This window comes from Poromitra crassiceps (assembly GCF_964638095.1).
Source record: "Poromitra crassiceps genome assembly, chromosome: 8".
NCBI lineage: Eukaryota > Metazoa > Chordata > Actinopteri > Beryciformes > Melamphaidae > Poromitra > Poromitra crassiceps.
In genome coordinates, this window is record NC_139629.1 from 44,931,698 (window position 1) to 44,959,624 (window position 27,927).

Consider the following 27,927-nt stretch of genomic DNA (forward strand, 5'->3'; position numbering starts at 1 on the left):
CAAATGAAGAATCTATGCAAATAAAGTGTAAGAAAGAAAAAATAACCCTTAACTTGTCATACACTCTGAATTCTTAATTATGACATTCTCTCCATTTACATTTCTTGTCTTTCTTTTTTTGGCCAACCAAAATCACAACTAGTATTCATGAGGGACTGTCAGGGGCAAGTACGTCATCTTCACTTGATAAAAGACAAATATTACTTAAATATATAATATATTAAATATTAACTGTTTCATTCATTTTGTAGAATACAGATTGATGTTTTGTTTTTCTGAAAGGATAGAAAAACACAAAAACTAGAGTTCTGAAACCACAAATTTTAATGACGCACAAAGAGTAGCTGATATAGTGGATCAAGTATCAGTAGAAATAAAATATAGGATCATATAGGCCAGGGGTGGCCAAACTACGGCCCGCGGGCCAACTGCTGCCCGCTGGCCGTTTTTAAGTGGCCCGCCATGAATTTAGCTATTTTTTTTTTGGGGTGTGTGCTAAAAACGTTTTTCCGTTTTAAAGTTTAAAACGGAAAACGGAAAAACTAAAAAGAAACGGAAAAACAAAAACAAAAAAACTGATTCCCCCCCCCCCCCATTTTGTTTTTTCAATTTAAAACCATTGAAAAACAGTTATACTTGAGTACCCTGACCTGGTCTATTTATTTTTAAACATTTTTAATACTGAATTAATGTTTAATACTAATGTTATGTTAAATTACCTCTGTCTTAACCTGTTGGCACAGGAAAAGAAAATTTGAAAACATACAGAAATACCCATTGTAATAGGTGAACACATCAATAAACTATGTGTCATATTTATTTAGGTGGTGGAAGAATCTTCAGGAGAACACAAATGGTCGATTCTTGTCCACGCTACATTTTCCCCTCGTATTCACAGTTCATTTGTCATCAAAACAAATGGCATCTTGGTGACTCAGCAGGCTCAAGGACATACTGTACAACAACGGTATATGGTAACAAAGCAAGCTCAAGTTTTGTCCATGTCTCTCTCTCTTCTCTCTCACCTCCACATTTAATATCAGTCTCCATTAGAACGGTCTAATGAGGCGGAAATGTCACACGTGCAGCAATTTCCAAATTCCCCAATTTAACAAATCCATAATTGCTTTCATTCATTTCTAATTACGCTCAAGTGTTAGACAGTTTAAAAAACATGTCAGACCAAAAAAAATATTACCATGATTATTATTTCATCATTATTTCTTGTTTGCAAAATAAGTTAAAAAATGAAACATTTAACAATCCGCACTTTCAGCCCCACCCCCTGACCCCAGCAGTTCCAAATGGGCCTCAATGAACTCTGACCTCTTGTTCTTCAACAGGCACCGCCACAGCGGTTCCGCCTCCAGCCTGAGGTCTCTATAAGCAGCCTTGGGGTTGTCGGAGATGGTGCTTGAGTTTAGCGCCAGGCCCGGTTGAGCAGTTTGACCTCTGCCAGCCGTTTGCTGATCATGGTGGCAAAGAAAAGGCCAAAGAGCACGGTGCTGATCAGCATGTAGTCGTAGTCGTCCTTCAACACGTCAAACTGCTTCGACGGATACACTCGGGTTTGGTAGATGTCCAGACCATATGCCACCACCTGCATTTATCAGGGGGAAGCAATAACAAATGCCAACTTTTTAGATTTGTTTTAAATATATTTTTGTATACATTTAATTTTATATATAATTTTAGGTCTTCAGGTACTAGTTCAGATTAGGTCAAACAGGGAATCATTGTTACCGGTATGCATATAGCGCCACAATGTCCTGAAATATTGGTACATGGGACCAAGATGAACTGATATACATTTAAGAAGTTGAAAGTAACACCATAACACAAATACCATGACGGTATTGTTGCCCGTATTGTAATGACAGACTCACCAGGCAAGTGGACTCCAGGCCAGAGGGGGCGGTGTAAATCCCTCGCACTCTTGACACGGTCTGGTTGTAGTTAATGAACCACTCGGTACGGATCGGCATCTCCGGTGCATATGGTATCAGGTTCTCTTCACTGGAGAGCAATTCAACGGATAAGTTAGACAGATAGACCACTAATACACAAGAACAATTAAAGCCAGTCAACCAAATGCTTCACACCAAATGTAAGTGCATTACCTACTGCATTACCTACCGGCTTTGTTCAGTTAATATCTCCGGCCTCCGTGGGTCGAGGAACATCTTGGGTAATGACAGAATTGCTCCTGATGGCAAGCCAACTGTGACAAAGCATTCCCAGAGAAACACAAAAAGGTCATTGGTTGAAGAACGTTGAAACGACATTTTGGACTAAGAGAAGGCATTTGGCTTTGAACCCAGTAATTTTATGCTGAATAGGCATTTAAAATATCTCTAAATGATTCTTGGTTACAGACATCTACAGGGTAAAATTAGGCTCTATAGGGTTTAAACGTTCAAGTGTAGGAGATGTCTACATCTTCTGGGGTAAATGACAAAAGGATGATCTTGTTCTTCCCTGGTCCATATTTTTGATATTTACAGCTGTTTATGCATTGCACGTAATCATGTATTTACTGCTTGGTCTAGATTGTGCCCGGCGGCAAATATCTCCGGTTTCAAGGGCATCTTAAAAGGGAAAATGTGCCCAAAAACAGATGAATCATTTCCCTACGTACATTCTATACTGTTAGGTCGTAGTTTGTGTGTACATGAGTCAACTCTCTCTCAAGCACACAAAAACATATTGACTATTTGAACCACATGCAGTCTTGTAAAGTTGTTACATGACTACTGGAAATCTGAGCCCATTATGGTCTCAAATCTCTCATCAAAAAGAAAAGACAGTGTCGTCATCATCCTGGATACACGCGACTTTGAACGTTCAATTGAAGCCGGCCACTTGATTGGGTGTTGAATCAGCGAGCGCTTCGGCACGGAGACCGACACTCACCCAGCAGATGGCGGCTGGTGATGCCCTTCTCCGTCAGAGTGGCTTCCAGGGTGGAAATGGCGGAGGGGAAAATGTACGACTGCTGAAGCACCTGGGGGGGATGGGGCCGGTCCAGTGAGCTGAACACAGTGCTGTTGTACAGCTCCATTCCCTCATACAGCTCAATCACAGAGAACTCGTTCCTCCGTGACTTGCTGCTCCAATATTCGTACTGTAGAAACAGAGGCAGGTGTGTGTGTGTGTGTGTTAGTGTGTGTGTGTGTGTTAGTGTGATTGTGTGTGTTAGTGTGTGTGTGTTAGTGTGTGTGTGTGTGTGTGGGGTGGGGGGGGGGCGATGCATTTGTTAGTGAGAGAAAATCACGTGTTTCTCATTTGTTACAACGAGCGAAACATTAACACGAAGAGGTTTCAAGATAACTGTACATTCTAACCTGTAATATTGTTTTCTGTAAAAATATGTTCACTTGACTATGCACCAATGTGGACTGTACTCCGCCTCGCAATAAAAATATTATATGAAAAAAAAAAAAAGTCGAAGAGGTTTCAATGCATTTGACCTCATCTCGTGATGTGTTAAAGCCCCATTCAGTAAGTTTTCCACTGCGCCCTCTGCATGCATTAGTATCGATAACGATATCGCCGTTCAAAGTCAACAAAACACAGCGCCAGAAGCTCTATGTACATGTTGTGACATCGGGTACTCACCACGTGATGAAATAATAATCCATAGTTCCGTGAAACATAATTTTCGTAGCAAATCCGAATCCAGTTACTTCCTCGTTTTCATGAACACAGCGCTTCCGCTGTACAGCGCATGCGCGCATGCTTTTCTTTTTTTCTTTTTTCTTGCTACGGGACGTGACAGACAAACTGCTTAGTCCCAGTGCTGGACAATGGAGGGCGGTGTGGGATAAATAAAGACGAGGGTCTCCCTATTAAAAGTCAATCTACCATGTCCTGTGACTAAAAAGCAGTTTTATTACAGTAAAAAATGTCAAAAATCTTACTGATTGGGGCTTTAAATGTTCAATTCTGGGCGATTCCGACACGAGAGGATTTTTAGCTGAAGAGCAAGAAAACAAGGCAACAGCAAAGCTTTCTTGTTCCCATCCCTAGGAATGGGCAGTCAGTAGACGGATACTCACCACCACCCAGTTTTCAGAGTGCACCAGATGCACTGGCCCTCTGGCCTTCCTCTGAACGGCCTCGTGGATGATGCGACCCGTCACACCGTCGATCAGCAGGATCCCCACAAAGCTGCGCTCCTGGTGCAAGTCTGTGCTTTCGGTCACCACAGCCAGCAGATTGGGGTTCAAGTACTGTGAGAATATGAAACAAAGTAGCAGTGAGCACCATAACGAATGATGAAATCATGTTTATAATATCAATGGGCAAGAGTGTAGCCAAATCCACCGTTCCCTAGCTAGTCATTATTTCCCCGGCCGAGCAAACTTTTAGGATAGTAAGAACATCCGTGTGATGGTAGGTTTACTAGGTTATGTGCCAAAGACAGCCTTTTGTGTTGACCATGCCCAAGCTGCTGACTGACAACTTTTTTCCAAATGTACATATATTGTTGTGGGTTTAGCCGATTACACCACACATGTGGGCGTCAGAGTCATAACGAGTCAAAAAACAAAGCTGCTCTACTAACGGGACAACACATTTGAGATTATTGAAAGCTACAATTCAAAATGTATTTGACCATCTGAATTTGGGGTATACATGTACTACTGCCATTACTTCTTGAGGAGTTTGAATGGTAGAATTGTAGATTTGTTAGCTTTTTTTGAAACTGTCTCAACCCATCATGACGCAAAGACGGGCCTGTTTCAGATTAATGTTTGAAATGTTCCACACAATTAATTACAGATGTTAAAAGTCTTTGATCCAATAAATCACCAAATAAAAATGCCAGGGTATGAATAGGGTATGAAATGGGTGACAGTGTTTGAATAGGAGATGGCATTCTCTGACCAAGAGATATGTTAAGAGAGAAGAAGCTGGGGAAAGACACCAAACAAAAGCGAAGGAGAAAGATAGAGGGGATTTTTTTTGAAGCAACTAGACTAGAGTGAGTGGTGGGAGAGGGGATATGATTCATTGGGGAAAAGGTGATGAGTTCATTCTGGGAAAGCTGGGTTTCGGAGAAGATGGGGAGTCAGCGTGCTGTTTTGACTGGAGTGAGAAAATCATTCCATTATTTGGAAGCCAGGAGAAAGTAGAGGCTAGACAGGGCAGTGCAGACGTCAACCGGTCCAACATTTCGCAACACCACTTCCATACCACAAGCCTAGTATGGGTTTGGGGCAGGTAAGAGGCGAGCATCTTACCATAGCCACCTTATTTTGGAATGCCCTGCTGTAAAATTATTATGGGTGCAAGGTCCGGTCTAGAACGTGACTGATTATTGCAGCTGGCTAACGTAGCCTAGCCTTGGCCGAGGGTCTGCCTGCGCCCACCCTATCAAACTGTGAAAAAACTTGCTTGTCACAAAGAAATAACACTCGTTTGATGACTTATTTGAGGGAATGTAATAATGTTATCCATCACATCCGCTAACCTGTTGCTCTTTGAACAACTCGGGATATTTATCAGCGAGATGTTTGGCCAAGCTGGACGTGATTGGCTCCCTTCGCCTGCAGGTTTGAAACATCTACATCGTTTACAGACGCAGACGGGCAGTACAGTATGTCGTGTCCGTGTCAGCAACGTAACGGGAGGAGGGGGCTGGGAGGATTACACCGTAAGAAGCTCCCATATTTCACGTAAGGCATCATGGCAGCTAGAAATAAGGTGGACAGAGGACAGGTTTGGGGCAGGTAACAGGTGAGCGTCTTACCTTATAGAGGACACTGCGGTCTCCCATCACTCTGCCCTGCGAGTGCACATGCTCATTAGGCCTCTTCCCTTTGACCGTGACGACCGTCTGGACCTCCGTTGGGATAACCACCTCCCAGATCAGCTCAGTGGACAAGTCCTGAGAACACAACAACAGAGTGTTCATCACACAGTGCAAAGTTTAGAGAAACCAGAAACCCTGGGAGAGAGGGAGAGGGAGGTGACATGTGACATGTGACACAGATCCTGGGCCAGATTCAAACCCACAATGCCACTTTTACATAATGGTGTACGTAGCTACTAGAACACTCCAATGTTTTGTAATTATATAATACTAATAATAATTTCACGGTAGTTAACTGTAATTTCTCATTCTTGGTATAGTTAAGCATTATTCTGCGACACTGCTAGCAAATACTCGATCATTGAAAGGCCAAATTATTTCACAACTCTGTGTCGCAAATGGCAACTTTAAAATTGTGCCCCAAAGCGTGAGGTGCTGTTGTGTGTTTGGAACGCAAGCAGAAATCTGAACAGATACTACTGAACCAATCACCAACTCTGTTCAAAACCATTGCCACACGAGCAATCAAATGAATGCAAACAACCTTGGAATAATACAGTAAAACAGAGTTTCACTTGCCGTGCGTAACCTGTAGCCAGACAGTCTTCCCTGGTTGGAGTCGACGAGATAAAAGAAAATGGAGGAGGCCATCTCTTGAAGCTGCTGCAGTACGTTCTTTGTAGAGGGGAAAGCAGACACCTGGAGAAAAATGACACGAATAAAATGAGTCCTCTGTAGAAAGACACAGGCTGATTCGGGGGACCCACTGTCTCCGGCTGAAAAGATGGAGACACCAGAATCCTGCTGGAAGTGATGTGGGCCTCATTCAACAAAACACTAGAGATGGGAAGGAGGGACCCAGTGGATCACCCTAATACTAACCCTAACCCTAATACTAACCCTAACCCTAATACTAACCCAAACACAAACACACTCTTTCCTCTAACCAGCCAAGATCCAATGTAGACGCTAACCCTAATACTAACCCTAATACTAACCCTAACGCTAACCCTAATCCTAATACTAACCCAAACACAAACACACTCTTTCCTCTAACCAGCCAGGATCCAATGTAGACGCTAACCCTAATACTAACCCTAATACTAACCCTAATACTAACCCTAACGCTAACCCTAATACTAACCCTAATACTAACCCTAACCCTAATACTAACCCTAATACTAACCCAAACACAAACACACTCTTTCCTCTAACCAGCCAGGATCCAATGTAGACGCTAACCGTTGTTTAATAGCATACTACATCAAATGGTGTGTAATTGGCTCATGCAGAATGTTAAATGCTGGGTCTGGAGAGATGAAAACCAATACGACAACAGTATGCATTTGTATACCACTACCCTTACAGTGACAAAATACTAAATCTCAGCTATAATTGAGGGAAGATTTGTGACGCTGGCTCTTTTAACAGCTGTAGTTTACGATGAGTTTAACACAAACATAAAATAAGTTGCTTTACAGTGTGACACTAACCTTGTACTCGTCATCGACGAGAAGCAAGACCTTAGCGTAGTCCTGGTCAATGAGCGGCAGCATGAGTGACTGAAGGATTGGCTGAGGCAGAGCCGGTGGGGTCATGTGACTCTTCCTTCCGAAGATGGGGTTAAATACATGGAGTGTGGCGAGTCCCGTGTCCTGGACGAAAATAAACAGAGCAGAAATCCATCAAATTAACAATGATAACTGTGCAGTCAAAGTGCTGGTAACTGCTAACCTGACGCTGCCAGATGGACGGTTTACCTTCACATTACGTTTCACTAAACCAGTCCATCTGGCAATGCAGTAATCCAACCCGCTGATGGAGGCGGGCACTTTTTCCAAGCTACTTGGCAGGTGATTGGATGACCCATCTGTCTATCACCGCTGGTGCCTGTTAACTTCAACCAATCAGATCGCCATGCCTCTGACGTCACGTTTGCGACCGGAGGAAGGTGCCTGTGCCTGATCTCCGTGGTAGTCTATCATTGATTGAGTGTCCTCACCGTCCTCATCGTCGTAAAGTCGCCTTCGAAGCATGACATTTGATTATAACGAACTAGTTGTGTGGCTTAGCCTTCCCAAATGTTGAGAGTCGTTTTTTAGAATTTAATACATAGAATTGGGAACGTTACATTCAATTTCATTCAGACTGCCTGTCACTTCGGCGGCGGCAGCCATGTTGACGAGTGAAAAGAACTACAAAGACCATGTACCCACTACTTGCCCACACGAGCCTAAGCCCGCCTAAGGCTGCCACTGATTCGTCGAGCCGGCATGGTTCGGCCAATCATCTTAACTGCCTGTGCATGACAAGATGGATTACGTCGAGAGAATCTCTTTTGATCTCGCGAGGTTATCCATCTTGCAAGCAAGGTTAGGTAACTGCAGGAACGCAAGTCATCACAACAACTAAGTTTTAGAGAAAGGACATCCGATTCCACTGATTGGGTTTAAATTAAAAGGGGCAAAAACGTCCCACTACAGCTCCCAGACCATACACCTATCTTATGGTCGATACGGCATGGATATTCGAAAGCTCTTCCACTACCAATCTATCATAACAGTTCTCAATCTCGAAGTGGCGACCACAGTCTAATAGGCTCTTTACACCATACGCCAAAGCCACGCTGAAGCCACGCAGTTTCATTTCGGCTTCCTTGTTAACAGGTGAGACCGTTCACACCAGCCGCACACCACGCTCAAGCCGCGCTGAAGATACACTGAAGCCACGCTGAAGCGATCGTTCAGGATTCAGTCCTATTTTCCAGGCGTGACGCGTGAAAGCTTGAAGCTGCCAGGCATGAATTCAATGGGAGTTGTGGGCGGGTTCAAGGCTCGCCGAGCAAGGCGCTGGGGAAAGGAGACTGCTCCTGGTGTGACCGGTTAAGCGTCAGTTCAGCTTGAGCCTGCCTCAAGCTGCCTTCAGTTCTGCCTATGTTCTGCCTATGGTGTGAACAAAGGCTAAAGATGACAGAATGGCTGGTGAAAACCTAGGCTTTGAATGAGCAATAACTCGCTTCTCTTTCGGCAACCATCATAAAAGTGACTTTGAGCAACACACTTAACCGCTAAGTGTTGCAGTAGAGCTGCTCAGCTTCCCACAGGAGGAAACTGTGGTTGTATTGGGCAACTTCCCTGAAGCTCACTCAACCTGTCAAATCCTGTCGGGCTGAATGCTAATGAAGACTAGATATTCTCAACAAAACTTTCACTCAGTCTATATATATATATATATATATATATATATACAGTATATAAGGCACTTAAGTTTCCTCCCCTAATTCAGCAACGTAGTTGGTCCGTTGTTTTCACTCTAACTGGGTTTGCCTTCAAACAAGACACTGAACTTAGCTGCCACCTCTAGCTGAAGCCCCCTGCCACAATTATTCAGTACCACGGCCTTTATACTCCTCCATTTGACTAACTAAACTAAAGAAGTAAAGTTCCCACGGCTCAGCTGAGATGGCAGGATGGGTGTCTCACCTTGTCTTTGATGAGCAGCGTGCACTGTGGGGGATGGGGGAAGTGTGCGGTCGTCCTTTGCACCATCAGCTTGAAGGCAGCATTAGATGGGATGTTGTCCAGGTAGTGCCTCCATAAAATGGTGCCGGTCTTGCTGTCGATCCCAAAGAGCTAAGTACACAAAGAAAGCAAGTGACAAATTGTACAGAATAAACAATGACTTTCAGAGAAGCCTGTAGGTTTCCAGTATGCGATTTTTTTATCCCATTTTTATCCCCCATTAGTGCTAATTTTAATTTATTTAGCCTGGTTGCTGCTCCACCCTCTGCCGATCTGGGGAGAGCCGAAACTGGCTCCATGCTTCCTCCGAGACATGGGCAGTTAGCCAGCCGCTTCTTTTCACCTAACAGGGGAAGCTTTACCGGTAGGACATAGCACGTGGGAGGTTCATGCTATTCCAACCAGTTCCCCTCCCTCCGACCAGGCGCCCTAGAGGAGGAACCACATTAGCAACCAGGATATTGCATGTTTTGGTGAAGGGGGTTCCTTTATGAAGGAAACCCCCGGGAGGCACGGGGAGACCATGCAAACTCCACACAGAAAGGCCCTTTTGACGACTCCACCCGGGCGGTGGGCACTCGAGGACATGCGGACGGGCACGCATTCCTTCAGCGTTCACAGCGTCCCAGGTGGGAATTGAACCCAGGACCTTCGAGCTGTGAGGCGACGCCGCTTACCACTGCACCACCGTCCAAACATACTCTTCTTAGGTCAGAAAATAACCACAAGTGCAAAGTGCAGTCCCTCTCCCTTAGTCAGGTTTTTACCTGTGTAAATAAAGGTTACTAGGTGCTGAGCAGCAGTGAGCTTTTGTCTCGTACCTTGCCGGCCGCAGTAACCATCACCATCATCTTCTGCAAGTTGAACTCGTCTCTGGACAGGTTCTCGATGGTCACGTCGTTCTTCACCTGACTGCGCGGCTTGCGCGCGTCATAGAAGAGCTTCCAGAGATGAGCCATCCAGGACTGCAGCAGAATGAGCTGCGAGGAAAGCCTCTTCAGCACCATGGACAGCAGACCGTCTAGACACATTAAAGGGAGAATGCAGACAGTGCTAATCAACTTTTAGTAGATCCACTATCGGAGAGCCACGAAGAAGAGATCATGACTGGGTGGGTGGAGTGAAACTCAGATTGTAAATCAGATTGTAAAGGCTCGGTAGCTGCAGTGCTGGGGCTGAAGAACCATGCCTAACAGATAGTGAGGTTTGATTCCCTTTGAGGCATTATAAGCAAGCACAGAGGTTTTGGATTTGATGGGGCAGAATAAGATGGGAGTCGGTCTAGGGAGCACAGAAGGGATTTGACAAAGAGTCAAGAAAATGTAAGATTGTAAGAACCATCGATTCCTAGGCTCGCCCGCCCTGCAGCTCGGCCGCAGTGCGGCCTTGCCCGCAGCTCGGCTGCTGTGTGGCCTCGCCTGCCCTATTGGCGGGTGCGCATGTGTAAAATGATATTGGTCTTAAGTTGACATGCGCGCGGGTTTGTGTGTGTGTGCCCCTTAAGTTTACATCAGTGCCTATGACATGTCATAAGATGATTTTCCTCTTATGACATCACTGATGACATTATCAGTCTTATGACATCACTGATGACATCTACAGTCTTATGACATCACTGATGACATCATCAGTGATGTCACAATGCCTATGACATCATCAGTGGGACAAAAATGGAAACAAAGAACAGACAGAGAACAGTGCCGACTTGCTCCCTTTTAAGAGATTAAGACACAAGCAAACATGAAAAGCAGAGAAGCGTGTTACCTTGAATGGCTGAATCCAAGCGCAGCAGGAAAAACAGAACAAAAACATGGAACGTGAAACTAACCGTAAACAAATCATTCATGAGCCCAGTTATTAGCTGGCCAACAAAACAAGCCTGTTGAAATTATTGTCAAAACAAGAAAAGTGCAACAGCTTAGATGACACAAAGCGCACGCCTGGCAGCACAAGCTGCTTTACGCATTCCCCTCACTGAGAGAGAGAGGACAGCCACACACTCATTCTGATAGCCCCACTGTGGGACAGCCACACACTCATTCTGATAGCCCCACTGTGGGACAGACACACACTCATTCTGATAGCCCCACTGTGGGACAGGCACACACTCATTCTGATAGCCCCACTGTGGGACTAGCACACACTCATTCTGATAGTCCCACTGTGGGACAGACACACACTCATTCTGATAGCCCCACTGTGGGACAGACACACACTCATTCTGATAGCCCCACTGTGGGACAGACACACACTCATTCTGATAGCCCCACTGTGGGACAGACACACACTCATTCTGATAGCCCCACTGTGGGACAGGCACACACTCATTCTGATAGTCCCACTGTGGGACTAGCACACACTCATTCTGATAGCCCCACTGTGGGACAGACACACACTCATTCTGATAACCCCACTGTGGGACAGACACACACTCATTCTGATAGTCCCACTGTGGGACAGCCACACACTCATTCTGATAGTCCCACTGTGGGACAGCCACACACTCATTCTGATAGTCCCACTGTGGGACAGGCACACACTCATTCTGATAGTCCCACTGTGGGGCAGACACACACTAAGGGTGATCAAGCACTGAAACTTTGCTGTCATTTGCCTGAAGAAATACATTGATCTAACTCTTAATTCTTTAAAGAACCAACTGAAAACTCACTTTGCTTTCTATTTATATTATTATTATTTTCAATTTCTTTGTATGTCTTATATGTATAGTCTATTTGTGTATTTATGTTTTTATTATTTTAAGCACGTTTTACATTCTCTAAGAAAAGTGCTATAGAAATTAAGTTTATTATTATTATATAGACAGTCTTGTTCATTTACCAGCCTTTTTGCCAAACTCTCCCTCCAGCTCTGCCTGTGTCCCAGTGAGCGGCAGATCCACCATTTCCATTGTCACTACATCAGCCAGGGCTTCTTCTCTTGTCCACATCACACGACCTGGAAAACACAACACTCATCGTTTTGTAATCATTCATTCCACTTTCCACACCCTGTAAGATCAGACAGTTTGGGAGACGCGTCCCATAAATTAGGCTTGTGGAAAGGACACATTTTTGGGTGGATTCTGAAAGGACTCTGTGTTGTGTGCTCCACACAGTGGTCAAATGTTGGCAGCATTCATGATCATTAAAATAATATCTCAAATGTTTAGTTTATTAGAATCCCCATTAGCTGCAACAAATGCTGTAGCTATTCTTACTGGGGTCCGAGACGGTTACATCGATGATGAAGGCAGGTAAATATGACACACCTTCAGTGACACACAACATTGCTTTTCCTTTATTTTTTGATTGATCTGAGAATTAAAGTTACAATGTGGCCTTCAATTATAGCTAAATTACATACTGCACTTTAAAAACTTGCATATTTTTTGACAATATATTTTTCATTGCTTTGATTTCTGTTCAGTTTTAGATTTGCTATCAGTTACACATTCTAACGACGTTTCAAAATATTCATTGGCGATCCAAATCAGTAAATCATTACTTTCAATCTTCAGTAACTGAATAGTTTTCATAATGCTCAGGTAATGTTAACCCGTGAAGACTGTGCTCTTTCCAACACAAACCATAACCAGCGATGTTTTGGTGTTCAACTCAAACTATACCTGGCTGCTGTATGAAAGTAAGTGTGTGGTCTTCTGTCTGCACCATGACCCTGTAGCCAACAGAGTCATCTTTCTTCAGAAATGCCTGTACAAACAACTGCAAGACAAAGTACATAAGGTTGCATTCTGCAAAAAAAAAGCACAATTCACAAATAAAAACATCAATTGTTTGCATCCTAATGTTTAATGTGAATAAATCACCTCCAAAACCAGATTGATCGGGTCTGAAACTAATCCTATTAAACTTTGATCCACTGTGATTTCAGAAAACAAAACAAAAGACAATGCTAATGAGAGTTGAAAGATGTAATATCACTGGGAAGAGATTTAGAAGCACAAGCTGTGACAAATGAGAACTGTCCTCCCCTACTCTTAATATTTGTTATCATTATAATCCATTATTCAGGTTTACACTCACCTCCTCTGGTTTCCCACCATTAGGATCCACAATAAAAATGAGTGTGGTGTCTAGAAGTCTGCGCCCAGATTCTGCGCTGAAAAGATTAATAGTGCAAGCCTGGGGAAGAAACAGTTCACAACTTCACAAATGGTTGACATCATTTTCTTTTAATATATTTTTTAATGTTCATTTTTATTTGAAAGGACTATCTAAAAGACACTTTGTAACTTTGTTCTCAGATGGCCACAGGATAAAAAGGCCCGACTAAGAGATGTTTCTTAGCTCAAGAAAAAACACCGTTGACTGTTCATCAAAACTAGAATATGGATCAAAAACCTTCCACACAGACAGACCACCAAGACCTCCCTGAATCAGCTTTAATGCAATGGGATCCTTTGAAAATCCATACTGATTTGCAACGAGAACCCAATGGAAGAAATGTGAATCTGCAATTTCACAGTAACTCACAGTTTCATTCTTGGGTGCCATGACAGCTGCAACAGTCTTCTCTCCAGTAGTTGCAAAGGAAACCAGCAAAGCCTATGAAGTGAGAAAAAAGTGATCCAACAATGTTCACCAACTGTTCTTTTAACATCATTCTGAATCACTGCATCCCAGATAGTATGACAAAATGAGATTCAACCTTCAATAAGTACAATAGGAAAAATATTAAATTCTGCAAACGGGCCAACACGCCCGTGTGCTCACACCTAAAGATCTTGGTCTAATTTATCGCTATCTGACAATTCACACAATTTTCCAAGGGCCCATGCATGATCTTGAAAGTTTGTATGGATACTGCCCGTTCAGTGGTTAGCAATTTCCTCATTTTAAATTCCCCCCCCATGTTTCCCTCTCGTAGTGAATTACGTTGTGATAGAAAGTTGAGTTACAGGCATGTAGCTGACACTTTCATCTAGAACAACATTAGAAGCAATGAACAGTAAGGACTCCAAGGGTCAGAAGAACCATAATAATGTATGACAGTGCAGGGTAGAGAAAGAGTTACATACAGGCTTGAAATCCCTCAGGGTAACTATTTGACCGTTGTTGAGCTGCAAGAGCAGATGGTGGTCTGGGCCGAGCTGGAGGAAGAACTCTGACAGCGGGGGGCGAGCTGGGCTGGGCTGGGTGGACACCAATGCCGGCTGGAACCCTGGGGAAACTTCAAGGCCAAGTGACTAAGGAAAGAGATACGGGGAATGGTAAAAGTAACAGTGTTGTCAGATAGAGGGAAAGATGGAGGTAGGCTCAGAAGCCATGTATGATAAGTCAGGAAAGAAGGAAAATGCATTGTTTGTTGACAAGTGTTATTAAAAATCAGAAGTTGTTTTGATTTGGGGAGGCACCTGTAAGGGGATCTGGGTCATCTGTGATTGTTCTTGCAGGTCAAGTGTGTACAGGGACGTGGTGGCAGAGTCAACGCATGTCAGCATCCCCTCTCCAACCACAGCACAGCTAGCTGCTATGTTGGACAGCCATGGGGCGTCAACGGAAATCTGAAGACAACAATAGAGAGGCAAAGTGAACGTCACTTCCTGCTTCAGCACTGTATCAGAGATTTTCTTCCGCAATTTATTTTCCCATAGACATTTCGTAAAAATGCTTATAAAATAGTTTTACTTGGTCAAACCAAAACGGTTCAGCTATATTTAGAATCGGGAGAGACCATAGAACATTTAACTTGGACCAAAACTTAAAAAAACAATATATTTTCTTTAAACCCGTATTTTTTTTAACGTTTTGGTCCGAGTGAAATGTTACGCGACCTCTCCTGGCAAGTACCTCATACAACCCCACCTCAAAAAATCCAAACTATCCCTTTAAAGATCTACTAACAATCCTAGAGGAAAAGACTGAAAGATGACCTGCTTGGTAATCTCTCCATCCTCCACACTGTAAACCACAACAGCAATGTGGGAATGGGGAACGACTCCCAGTGTGTAAACTTCCCCATTTCCTCCAGAATAGACAGCCTGGTACTGCACTGTTTCACTGTGGGGTCAAAAAGATAAAGAAGGGTTTATCATTTTAATAATGTGTTAATTTCACTGCATTTTTTTTTGACAAAACACTTTTCTGAAATATTGACATAATTTCAAATGTACTATAATTAGATTGTACATAAGCTAATGATTGCCACCGATATGTCATTAATGTCCGCTTACCTCTCTGGAAGATTCTCCAGCCATTTCTGATGACCATTGGAGAGGTAATGGAGAGAGATGGCAGTTTTCTTCAAAACAGCCACATACTTCACAGAGTCTTGCTGTCCAACAAAACATGCAGACTGGAAACTAAAATATACAACAAAAGCAGTTAATTATTGGTCAAAACAAGGATGATTATAGATTAACCACTGCCAGTCATGATGTTAATCACCTGCCAGAGTCGAGCACAACCTCCCAGTTCAAACCACCAATGTTTACTTCCCAGGAACGAAGCACACGGCCATTACCAGCAACCAGCACCGCATCTAGGAGACAAAAATAGTTTATTTAGTTATCTACAATCAGTGGCCAACCGCCATATGCTCAGCTGCCACGATAAAAAAATCACCTTGTCCATGCAGCAGAAGAGCGTCAATATTTCCTTCTGGCCCAGTCTTGTCCACATGTCGCCAGTCTGTAACAAATACAGAGTAGGTAGTAATGTAATTGCAAAACGAAGAAAGATTGAAAAACATGGCATCCTTACCACCTCCACATTAGCCATTAATTGATTCACAACAAACACATTTGTTGTTAAGATAATAATTTGCAAATGTGATCTCATGTGTTTGGTATTGAATATTGTGACCCGAAACTTCACATTGCACTGGAGGATGGACAGGGAAGATCAAACTATGTCAACTCAGGAGCCAATCATCTTTCTGCACATAGCCCAATAATATTTATCTACTGTGGCAGTCTGACAAAATACTCACAGAGGTCTCCATTCCTGGAATTGAGAGAGGCAAAGACATTCTCCTCAGTGGCCAGAATCACCTTTTTGGATGACTGCGTGTGCATGTCGAAATGGGCATAGCGAACCTTGCCTACATATTGCTGTCTCCTGCAAACAACAAGATAGAGAACAAAAATATCATTAGACAATGATCAAGCTCGACCTTAATCCATTTTTAAACAAACCAGAAAAGACTACATAACATGGATATGGTCTCAGTTGATGACAAGGTCTATAGGAGGACTACAGATTAAAAAAACGTTTATTATGTGGGGTGAGGTGAACAGTGGAGTGCATATCACGTTGGTGACAATGCTAAATCAGATGCTCACAAACCAATTTTCACCACACTTTAACAGGGATATCAATGTATGTTTTCTGGAATCTCAAGCCAAAGTAGTGTGTCACACAACGTTAAACAAATTTCCAGCACACCAAACTGGCAAAGATAAGTCATTCTTGGAGGCAAGAACGTTGGGTTTTAAATGAATTTTATGGGATTTTTGGCCTGTCATCTCCTCGGACTAACGTTACTGTGGTTAGGTCATTAACAGCTAAATGAATGGCATTCTTCTCTGTGAGTTTCCACTTCAACCAGGTTGCCAACAGACGTCGAAATGGCAGGAGATTCCAGCCACTTCCATCCCACACCGGTCGCAGCTAGTATGTCAGTGCCAGTGACAGGTGTTAGCATTAGCATCTCAAAAATGTCTACCTCTAAAATGACAGGATTTCTCTTACCAGTCAAATTTTCCGACTTGATCCTCAAAGACAGCATCGGCAATGCTGCATAAAAGGACGCATTTAATGAAAATCAATGTTAGCTTTGCCATTACAGCGAACCTTGCATTAACGCTACAGCAGTAACGTTAGCTGGTCTTGCTCTTCGACGGAAGGAGGAAGTTGTGTCGCTGCCTTCCTGTTTTCTTGACGTTGTGGTCGTGCTGCCTCCTAGAGGCAAGGGGTGAGTTGTATGTATTGTAGGCATACTGTATGTACAGTACTGATCAGTCATTACTGACGCTGCTTTATGATGTTGACAACTATCTTGTTGTTGTTTTGTTGAGTGACATCACTGATGACATCACTAACGTGAGATAATATCATAATTGATTACATCACAATTGCTCTAGTGACATCACTAACTACATCATCACTGACCATTTCACTGACATAATCACCAATGACATCACAATTGCTTCTTGCTTGAGTGACATCACTGATGACATCATCACTGTTAATTATTATTTCTTCCCGTTGGAGCATGCAATCACTGTCTTTATTATAGACAACACTTTATTCAATATCATACAAAACATAATAGACACCTACAACATCGTCAATACATGGCTCAGGGGTACAGGCAAATAAATAAATAAATAAATAAATAAATAAATAAATAAATAAATAAATAAATAAATAAATAAATAAGGCAGATCATTCTTAAATATACAAGAAAGAATGGTAGCTCTCTAGTGACCGCTGATAACATCATCATGATGATGACATCATCATTGATTGATTTCACTCTAGAGCTGACTTTCCAGGGTGCACTTTTTTTTTTTTTACTAATTCACACATTTTAAAACTGACAGTTCACACAATTTTCTTCTGCTCTCACTCAGAATGTCAAAATATAAGTGATGCATTATATTTTTTTAGTTTGAAGGGGCGGGGCTCGTTCACAGCGTTCACAGCACACTTCACACAGCCTTCACAATAAAAGCCCAACACATACTTCTCACACTGTCATTCACTATATAAGTGGACACCAGGTTAACACACACAAGTGTGATGATAAAGGCAATGCAATACAAATAATTTATATATTTGGGCATTGCTCTGAGGCTGTTAAAACGTTACTCTTGGTGAACATATTGATTACGTTACAAATTTAAAACTGTTCCATTTACAATATCCATAATTCTATAATTTACATTCTAGTTTCAAAATAATAATGATGTAATAAATGTTGTTACAGTGTGAGCGCCCCCTGTAATTTACTTTCCGTTTACAGTTTTCTTCTTCCAGTAGCTAGTTTTTTCTACGGGATTTCAAGATGGCGTCGAGCGGAGGAGATGGGGAACACGAATGGACAGCGGCAGTACGACCGCTTTTATCAGCTTCGTACACAGCTTTTGAAACGAAAGAGCTACCTCAGCTTATCGGGTCTATAATCAACAGGTAATCGGTAATATGTCAGTGAATTGTGGATCTCTGTTTACTTGGATATTGGCCGTGCCAACCATGAAGTCAGCTGGCTGGCTAACTTGCTAACTTAGCCTGGTAGTTCAGTAGACAGCAAACTGGCCTCGGTGTAGTTACTGGCGTTAGCTAACATGCTAGCTAACTTACGCAAGAATGCTATTAAGCTCAATGCAGCTGATAATTTATTAAGTGTTTACGTTACGTTACACAAGGCACTAACACTACCTCCGTTTGGCGGAGGGTGACATATCGTTAATGTGGTGGTACACAAATGTTTTCCAGCGTTGCAATACGCGGAAATTTGCGTTATCATTAGCTAGCTAACACAAACATAGCCAACGAGCTAACGCTAGCTAATGGGCCTTGCCTGGCTGGCTGAGCAACATTAACGTTAATAGTTGGCTACGTCAGCTAGCTATTCTTTTCAGCTGTATGCCGAGCTTGCCGTAACGTTTAACGTTATCACTCTTGTTTGGTGTAAACTAACGTTAACGTAACGTTACTCGTACTCTGTCAACATAAACTGCCATAGCAGGTTAGCTAGCCATTTTATCAGGCGTAACGATATGTATGGGTGGTTGGACTGAAAATGAAGGTGGAGACCAGCTCATCCACTAATTCTGGGAGGAGGTGGTGATGGGGCATCGTTGATGTAATCAAAAACGAGAAGTAGTTAGTGCTAATGCTGTTTGTCAAAAGAATGGCTGATTAGGGAACCCCATCACGGTGCTGCTGCTAATCGGAACGGTGCAGCGCTGCTGTCACTCGGATCATTTGTTATGGCCAGTCATAACTGAGTGATCTCGCCATTAATGTTGAAAATAGTAGATACACAAGCCATAATACAAACAGTGCAATATGTCAAGAATATCAGAATGAGGTACGCACTACGCACACGCGCACAGAGTGGCCAGGTTGTCATTTGATACTCCCACTCATATGGTGGTGACATCAGCTTAGCCCTCTTCCGACTCGAATGAAACTATGCTTGTTGGTTTCATTTCCAATTAAACGACCTGCAAACAACAAAACTGCAGCATGCATGCAGCTTTTGTTGAACATGGTTTGAATGTTGAATCCAACAATTGTTTCGTTGATTCATGCATTTAACATCTAATGTAGCCATGTGAACATCTTAATTAAATTAACATCTTAAATAAATTACAGTACGTACTGGTAGCTGGCAGTGTGGTCACAGAGGACACTATGTTGCCCTGCCCTGCTAACAGCCTGCATGCATACTGAGCGATTTGCCTTGTAGAATGCTGATGTTACCAGCAAGTTTGTTGTCAGTAGCAGTTCTGCATAGTTCTTGGTTTTGGTCAAGAACATCATTGATAATGTTGGTGGACATACCATATTCAAGAAGAAGACAAGAAGACATTGTCAATAAATAATAATACAGTTTATGTGTTCCAATTAACTCATTGAGTGCCAGCCACTTTTGGAGAACGGACGCTCCCAGTGCCAGAGTTTCAGAGCGTTTTCAGTGATTTCTCGAGGCCCACAGAATATTGTGTGATATTACTATGTAAACACTGAACACGCACAAAGAACGATGAGACTCTATTCTATCATCTGCAAAAAAAAGTTTATTGATCCCATTTTCCGTTCTTTAGTTATGAGCCGGAGAAGATAGCTTGATTCATCCAAAAAAAGCAATTTTTTTCTAGAAGCTGAGATAATTGGCCTTTTGTGAAATTAATCATTTCAAGCACATCACTGACTCTGAAGCTAATCTTTTCTAATGTAGTCACACCTCAAAAATAATTTCCTTCAATAAAACAGTTTAGGCCAGGGAATTTTGTTTGGCAGAATAATATTTTTAGCTACAACCAGCAGCGCTGGCCCCTGCGTGCGCTGCTGGTTGCAGCTTCTTGCTGGTTTTGATTTGCTGCTGGTGGGTATCGGATATTCTGGCTTGCGTTTGTCAATCCTGTCCTGCTGCCTGGGTCTGTCTGGGTGTTGCGTGCTGCTCTGCGTGCCCCCCCCCCCCCCCGCCCCGCCCCGCCTCGCCTCAACTGCACACTCCTCCTCCTGTCTGTGGTGGCTCTCTGCTGAGTTTGCTGTGCGCACAGTGAAGGGTGCGGAACAGCCAGGCTTTTTTACAGCGTTCCGCGTGTGTTTGTCACCGGCAACGATGCTTCCAGTTGAGAATAATAACAACTCCACGGTGTGGATGTGCAGATGTGCTGTCGCAACCGACACGGAGCGGCTCAATTGTGGGAGCAGATTGGCTGCTGCAGGCACAGCTGCAGTAACGTGCTTCAGCATATCGATGCATACGGATGCGATGCGATTTCCGTTTCCATAACGACTTCTTCTTTGTTTTTTCCTTGCCTTTCTGTTATGTGGAGAGCACTGTCGCCACCTAAGGGTTCTGTAAAATAGGTTAGACACATCCAATAGCTATAATATTTGTACATCAGAGGCAGAAGGCTTTGATCGACGCCCCACCGTCAAAAAACGCAATTGACGAACATGTCCGTCCTTGGCACTCTACGTTACTATTTGAAATGACGAACATGTCCGTCCTTGGCACTCAATGAGTTAAAGATTGTACTTGTTTATGATATTTTGCTGTTGTGAAGAGATCAAACCTACAAAGAAAAGGCCCCCCCTCCCCAACTACATAAAATGAAGAGGAATTTGTCTTCTTGGCGACATTTTTGCAGGGACATATTGACAAGTAAATGCACACATAGTGCAAGGACAAGGAGCCCCACACTGGGGGAAAAAACACAAAAAACAGACTATACATCTGCATGCATGCATGTTTATTCAGGCAGTGTGGCATCCATTATGGTGGCAGCTGCTGTAGAAGAAGGGTGGTGACTTGGTGAGTGTGCGGCGGTGCATTGGAATGGTGTGTCCTGAGTTATACTGAGCATGATAAAACGTATGAAATAAGTTCTCAACATCAAACTAACAGTATTGGACTAAACAGTAGCATGTGTCGATTACAGTCACTTCCAAAGGAAGCGTTCAGAGATTTGTATGGGTTAACTTGTATGGCTGGTTGAGTAGGGTAACAGCTTTTGGACAGAGGCTGTTGAGATCAGTGGCTGGTTTGGTCTTAATGGACTCACACACTAGCCGCTTTCACACCGGCCTTGAAAGCCGCAAAATGCACGGAAAATGAGATCCGCGCCTCCGATGTGAAAGTTGTGAACGCGGGTTGGTGGGTAATTGTTGTACACCTTTCGTTCCGCCAGTGGACCTAGTCACCGCGCCGGGTTACCCTGCAACCCGCCTCCATCTCCCAGAGGACAGTTTTTGAAATCGGTGACAACCTGTGTGTGCAGGATCGGTCGCAGTCCTTTCTTTTCTTCGCCCTGGCATTGTGCAGCTTCTTCAGCCGACCAGTGACACACTCAGCAGTGCCGACAATACATTGAAGAAAGAGGAGGCGGAGGAAAGCTACACTGTGATCATGGAGAATGTTAGGCTCTACTTTTGATTATTTGAGGTGCATGCACAACTCAAACAAAAATATAACGAGGTCTACAGCCAAACATAACGGGTGAAAAAGCGAAAAAAGCCATCACTTTTAACATCAACGGATGCGTTTCAGCGTATAGCTTTCATCAGCATTTGTTTGCTTTGTTCATTGACTGGTAAAATAAAATTGGACCAGGAATGGAGATGAAACATCGACATTTGCTACAGGAAGAACTTGGCATTTCTTAGTTAAGCAGAGATGTGTTCATTCCATTTGATGGTTTTAGTGAGGGTGGACTGGACCCATGGAACTTGAAGGACTCAGCTGAGTTAACATCTGACCTGATAATCTCCCGGGCTTAATAAACAGGCTGGTTCTTTTAAAAATCAGTCCTTATATCCACATTGTTGTTGAGTGTGCTTACCACCAAGTTGATGGCACTACAGCATGATGTGAGTCGTGAGACTGACCTCTTCTCTGTACATGGACTAATCACTCGGGGTGTGTTGTCCCCCCCACGTGAGCAGATTGATAGATGGGTGGCTGGAGTTAACAGTCATCGATGTACACAGCATCGAGGAGGAGAAAGAGAGGGCAGATACTGTGGAGCACATGTGCTTACAGCAGGCTGCACAGACTGCCTTGTGTCAATAAGTGATCACAGATCATAGATTGAGGAGGTAGCATAGCATTCGGCTGGGGGCAGTTTGCCATGGACCAGTTCTGGTATGATGATGAACACTGAAGTGTACCTACCAGCAGGATCCCGGCATGATCAGAGCCAAGGTTGTTGTTCAGGGGCAAAGTGTAGGCCCATGTTAACTGTCATCCACAGGCTGGAGCGCTCATCTAAAGCCCATGGCACACACCAATCAAACATTCTCCAACCAACACGGACAAACATGTTTGATTAGTGTGCCATGGCTGTCGGCCCTTGTTTGGAGATGTTTGGCTGGCAATGCCTGATCAGATTGGACATGTTCAATAATTGTTTCTGTGTTTGCCAATGGCACACGAATCAAACATTCTCCAACAACTGCCAACATTCTTGTTGTATGTACGTACGTATGGATGTATGGGTTGGGCATATTTGTTGCCGACCATTTTTAATTTACTAATTTAAAGCATGTGTGAATATGAGAGAGAGTGATAGCGAAAGAGACAGACAGGGGGGGGGGGGGGGTTACTGGCCACAATTCAGTTTATATGAAGACGCATATTTCACAATATTTTGGCCTAATGACTAATGAGATATTCCAATTGTCATTTGCAGTGAATCAGAGATTCTTCACCACGACAAACAATATGAGCCCTTCTACTCATCATTTGTGGCGCTCTCTGCACATTACATCACTACAGTATGTGGACAAAGTATGTACCGGTATATCGTATTCTCCTCTTTTGCTGACAGTGAAATGTATTTGAAATATCAATTATATTTGTAGCATTCAAAAACATAGTGCAATTATTAGTTTACAAATGTTTTAACTGTTACGTAGCCAAATAGTTTAAATGTTATAAGCTGCATGTTATTTATTTATTATAAGTGCGCTAATTCTTTTTCTGTTATTTTAGTTCCAAGGAATCAGTTGCTGTCGGTTGCTTCAGCATGTAAAGTACTGATTGAATTCTCATTGCTGCGCCTGGAGAACCCAGATGAGGCATGTGCGGTGTCACAGGTAAAAGAAACAAACTACACTCACTGGAGTATTGTTTTGGGCTTACATTCATCATCATCATTGAACATTTTAGGGATACTGTAAGTGAGTGGTGAGAAAGACCTGACAGTGTTTCCCCTACCATTCTACAGGCCTGGCGGGCCCGCCACGCCAACGACGCCCCCGCCAGATTTTTATTTATTATTATTATTATCCCCTGCTCTCCCCAAAATTTCCATAAACCTTTATGGCATATTATTACAATACAACAATACTGATGTTGACAGTGTTGACAGTAATAGAAGATGCCAAATCATTCAAAACAATAAGCATTTTGCTTTTAGGAGCATCGTGCCAGCGTGCAGTGGCGGCACTGTTCCAAAACGTGTCAACATGTGTCGTTGCCTGGGAAACGCACATCCCATAATACAACTGTTCCCATCGGATCCAATAATAGTATGACGATACTTGGGATGCCATTGTGAACATAGATGCGAACAGGTTAGCTAAAAGTTTAGCGCCGCCAGCGAGGGCCCCCACCGTTGCGGTCGGGGTACACTTCGAAATCCCTCCAGGCCTGAACATTTTTCTAGGGGAAACACTAGACCATCAATATTTATTTACTGGTGTTATTGTAAATATCTAGTAAGCTAGAAAAATGGTGAAAGTTGCTGGAAAATGTAGGGTCTCCTGTACTGCCTTTAACTTTTACGTTTAAACTGCACTAAAGACCATTTTTAATGGACAGGAATTATGGAATCTTTTGTGATTACCTGATTTCATTGCCAATAATTCCCCGCACATATTCTTATTAAGACTTTAAACGTAGCAGGCAAACAAAAGTCAAGCAATCCCATTCATTATGATTAAATAAAAATTCCCTTGCTTTCTTTCGGAATGCAAATCTGCTTTGCCATTTCATTTTGAAATGACTTACATCCCTTATCAACTCCAGTTGAATTCAGTAAAACTCTTTATTTCTCTTTCTTCAGAAACACCTGATCCTTTTAATAAAAGGACTTTGCACCGGCTGCAGCAGATTGGACCGCACAGAAATCATTACTTTCACCGCTATGATGAAGTCTGCCAAGTTGCCTCAAACCGTCAAGACCCTTTCGGATGGTAAGTGGGATAGACCGAGGTTATTCAACACTTCACTCGGTATGTTACAACACTACTGCTAATGTAATCATTCATTTACAAACAGACAGAATAGAAAATATGTGAATCAGTCAGAAGTGGAAAACAAAGCTATTAACTCACATGCATGGGCAAACTAATACTTTTGTATTGCTTGTGTCCTTTTTTAATGTAATAGTGGAAGATCAGAAGGAGTTGCCCAGCGCTGTGAACCCAGAGCTTCGGCACAAGGAAGTGCAGATGAACTTCTTCAATCAACTGACTTCAGTTTTTAACCCTGACCTTACCACCCTCTTGGGCTCTCCAGGACATATGCAGGTATGTTTTTATTAACCGGCTGCACGGCTTCAATACTGAAGTTTGTCTCCCTAAGTACCAATGTCGGCATCAGAACTTGATAACTAAATCTCTACCACAACAGCAGCCTCGTAAAGAGTTTTCTGCTCATGAGTGTTTTTCCTGACACTCTCAACAAGCCCCTTTTAGATTGACCCAAAAACCCAGTAATATCCACAAACTACCGGCTTTTTCTTCGGTCTAAAAGTGGCTATTTATAACTGGCTATTTATTGGATCAGCTGTGAACGGCAGGCGATATAAATAGTACCTCAGATGGAAATGGTATATTTTGCACCTTGATAATGACGTCAGCGCTTCCCAGAGGCTGAAGTCCGACTTTCATACCGGTTAATTACTTCAAATTGTCTTTACATTGTGTCCAATGGAACCCAAATGACCGATATGCCAACAGAAAAAAAAAAGTGTTTCTCCGATGAGACGAGTTTACAGCATTGAACGAGCGCCAGGCCTCAAGTCAGCCAGAATGTAAAAGTAGGTCTTCCGCTTTAGGGATTTGAAAATAAAACCTTTAACGTTCATTCATTTTGAGTACCGTAATAATTTACAGACACAGTTTCACTCCATATGTAATCTTAACATCACAACAAGTATTTTGATTCTGTTTCATTCGTTGAAATACTTTTTTCCCCCTCCAAAGGTGAGAATTTGAATGCCTTTTACTATTTTATTCGGAAAGTAAATTGCAGTATTTCTTTTTTTCTGTCTGTTGCTTTTCTGGCTATCTGTCGCTGTTTTGACACAGCCAAAATATGACTGTCATGTGATTCAGAAAGGTAGCGTTAGAATGACGTTACAGTGATAACATTGATTAACCGTTTATCCCGCCATGACCATATCGTGACATTGCCACAATTGATCTATTGGAGACAATGTCAGGTCAACCTACTGGTTTACGCCTTGGTTCACACCGGGCACTATTCAGAAGCAGAGCTGAAGCTGCGCTGAACAGAAGTTGAGTGTCACACTAAACCGGTCACACAAGAAGCACTCTCTTTTCCTCAGCGCCTCGCTCGGCGCTGCCTTCCCCCCCACCCACAACTTGCATTGACTCCATGCCTGGCAGCTCGGGTTCAGCGCGCTGCACGCTTGGAAAATAGAACAGAAACCTGAACTATCACTTCAGCACAGGTCCGGCGTGGCGTGCGACTGCTGTGAACAGTCTCGCCTGTTAACAAGGACGCCGAAAGGATACTACGTAGCTTCAGCGTAGCTTCGGCGTATGGTGTGAACGAGGGCTAAGTGTCCAGTTGCGCCTGCAGCCTGTGACAGTGAGTTTATCCACTGAAACGCCCCCTCCGGGGGAGCAGCTGAATGGTTGGAAGGCGATGTGAATGTGTTAATGGTGTTTACCTGTGTTTAAAACCAACAGCTGTTCTGTCAGTGCTTTGATGACTGTAATTCATTTTGTTTTCTTAAAAATGTCTTCCAAATGCAGGCGGAGAGTGAAGAAGACCAAACAACGGATCAGGCCATTCAGGCCAAACTGAAAAATGCCTTTGTCTCTCAGAATGTGTCCAGCTTACAGGAGCTAGGTGAGTAGGTGTTGGCATTGTGGTAGCACACTGTTGGTTTATTTATTAGTTTGGGCAGTTACTGTCAGTTAAGTGTCAGTTGTTTTACCATAGTCCTTTTTAACTAATAACCTTAAAGGTAGCTTGATTAGTGATGACTCTTATACCTGAAAGTACTAGACATACTAAATTATCTAGATTTGAAATATTATCCCACCTCTAATATGTATGTATGGAAATCTGCTAGGGTTTGTGCGTATAACCGCCAAGTTCGATTGGGAAATTACTTTCCTTAGCTATTTTCCTCTGTATATTCCTTAGTCTGGAACTCTGGAAATTTGTGAGATCCACTCAACCTTCCACAGTTGTTGTATTGTCTGTGCTTCGAGGTTATGATGTCAAATCGCACAAGGATTTTCCCCTTTTGTAAAATTTTGACGAGTTGCCATGATTTATCTTCCCAGGTGGGTCTGAGAAGTTGCTACGAGTGTGCCTCAACCTGCCCTACTTTCTACGCTACATCAACCGTTTCCAGGATGCTGTATCGGCCAACTCCTTCTTTATCATGCCTGCAACTGTGGCTGATGCCACTGCTGTTCGCAACGGGTATGTTCTCTCTCTCTCTCTCTCTCTCTCTCTCTCTCTCTCTCTCTCTCTCTCTCTCTCTCTCTCTCTCTCTGTTTATTTAAACAGAAACGGTGGTGCATTGGAACATAGTTAATTTCCATCCATGCAATTTCCTAATTAAACCCATATCCAGATTCCATTCATTGGTGATAGACGTAACCATGGCTTTGGACACACTTTCCCTGCCTGTCCTGGAGCCCTTGACACCAGGGAGATTACTGGATATGACTGTGCTGGCTCTGAGCTGTCTCTATGCTGGTAGGTAATAACTCCGTTTAACGATAAATATGGTAACAATAAAATGTACTTGTAGTGAATCAAACTGCTGTTGAGAGGATACACTAGGATGAAGTGAAGAATAGAGCAGTGAGAATGGAGCAGGCGTAATGGTGACTAACACAGCTATTACCTATGTACCTTGCATTTCCTGGGTCAATTTTGTCATTTGGTGGTATATTTCCCTTTCCTGTGGATAAGTGCCTAAAGGTCGATGACATGACGACAAGGGTTTTTAATGGCTATATACAGTTTATTATTATCTATCTCGGCTATCTAAAACATCAACAGTAAACAGGTTTTGGTGTCAGTCCCTCAGAAATAGCAAAATAACTCCCGGAGTGCATTGAACATCAGATTGTTGATATATAACAAATCATTTTGATATCCAGT

General features: G+C 42.9%; 2 protein-coding genes across 2 annotated transcripts in view; one reads left to right on the plus strand and one right to left on the minus strand.

Annotated features, from left to right (window-relative positions):
* Positions 1 to 358: 358 nt before the first annotated feature.
* On the minus strand, positions 359 to 17,181 carry emc1 (ER membrane protein complex subunit 1). The gene is made up of 22 exons (XM_083641390.1): positions 17,055 to 17,181; positions 16,294 to 16,421; positions 15,927 to 15,992; positions 15,750 to 15,843; positions 15,536 to 15,664; positions 15,236 to 15,362; positions 14,717 to 14,866; positions 14,381 to 14,548; positions 13,836 to 13,907; positions 13,386 to 13,484; positions 12,968 to 13,064; positions 12,181 to 12,297; positions 10,161 to 10,360; positions 9,301 to 9,450; positions 7,312 to 7,473; positions 6,398 to 6,517; positions 5,756 to 5,893; positions 4,059 to 4,232; positions 2,914 to 3,124; positions 2,137 to 2,221; positions 1,887 to 2,016; positions 359 to 1,600 (listed from the first exon to the last, which is right to left on the minus strand). Exons 1-22 carry the CDS (start codon positions 17,144 to 17,146, stop codon positions 1,421 to 1,423), a joined length of 2,889 nt encoding a protein of 962 aa, XP_083497516.1. The 5' UTR covers positions 17,147 to 17,181; the 3' UTR covers positions 359 to 1,420.
* Positions 17,182 to 18,372: 1,191 nt separating this feature from the next.
* ubr4 (ubiquitin protein ligase E3 component n-recognin 4) overlaps positions 18,373 to 27,927 on the plus strand; it is a gene marked incomplete at its 5' end in the record, with an annotated part of 70,136 nt that continues 60,581 nt past the window's right edge. Inside the window, 8 exons of the mRNA XM_083641256.1 lie at positions 18,373 to 18,497; positions 23,237 to 23,334; positions 23,539 to 23,642; positions 24,614 to 24,743; positions 24,940 to 25,079; positions 26,556 to 26,652; positions 27,096 to 27,237; positions 27,392 to 27,516. Coding sequence (XP_083497382.1) covers positions 18,373 to 18,497; positions 23,237 to 23,334; positions 23,539 to 23,642; positions 24,614 to 24,743; positions 24,940 to 25,079; positions 26,556 to 26,652; positions 27,096 to 27,237; positions 27,392 to 27,516 — 961 coding nt within the window. The remainder of the gene's footprint in view (positions 18,498 to 23,236; positions 23,335 to 23,538; positions 23,643 to 24,613; positions 24,744 to 24,939; positions 25,080 to 26,555; positions 26,653 to 27,095; positions 27,238 to 27,391; positions 27,517 to 27,927) is intronic.

Bases quoted from the DNA above. Each gene is read 5' to 3' on its own strand.
- emc1 (XM_083641390.1), bottom strand. From the start codon at position 17,146: ATGGCAAAGCTAACATTGATTTTCATTAAATGCGTCCTTTTATGCAGC. The intron at 4,233-5,755 runs GTAAGACGCTCA...ATATTCTCACAG, and splicing joins ACCGCAGTGTCCTCTATAAG to TACTTGAACCCCAATCTGCT. The intron at 1,601-1,886 runs GTGAGTCTGTCA...TGATAAATGCAG, and splicing joins GCCTGGAGTCCACTTGCCTG to GTGGTGGCATATGGTCTGGA.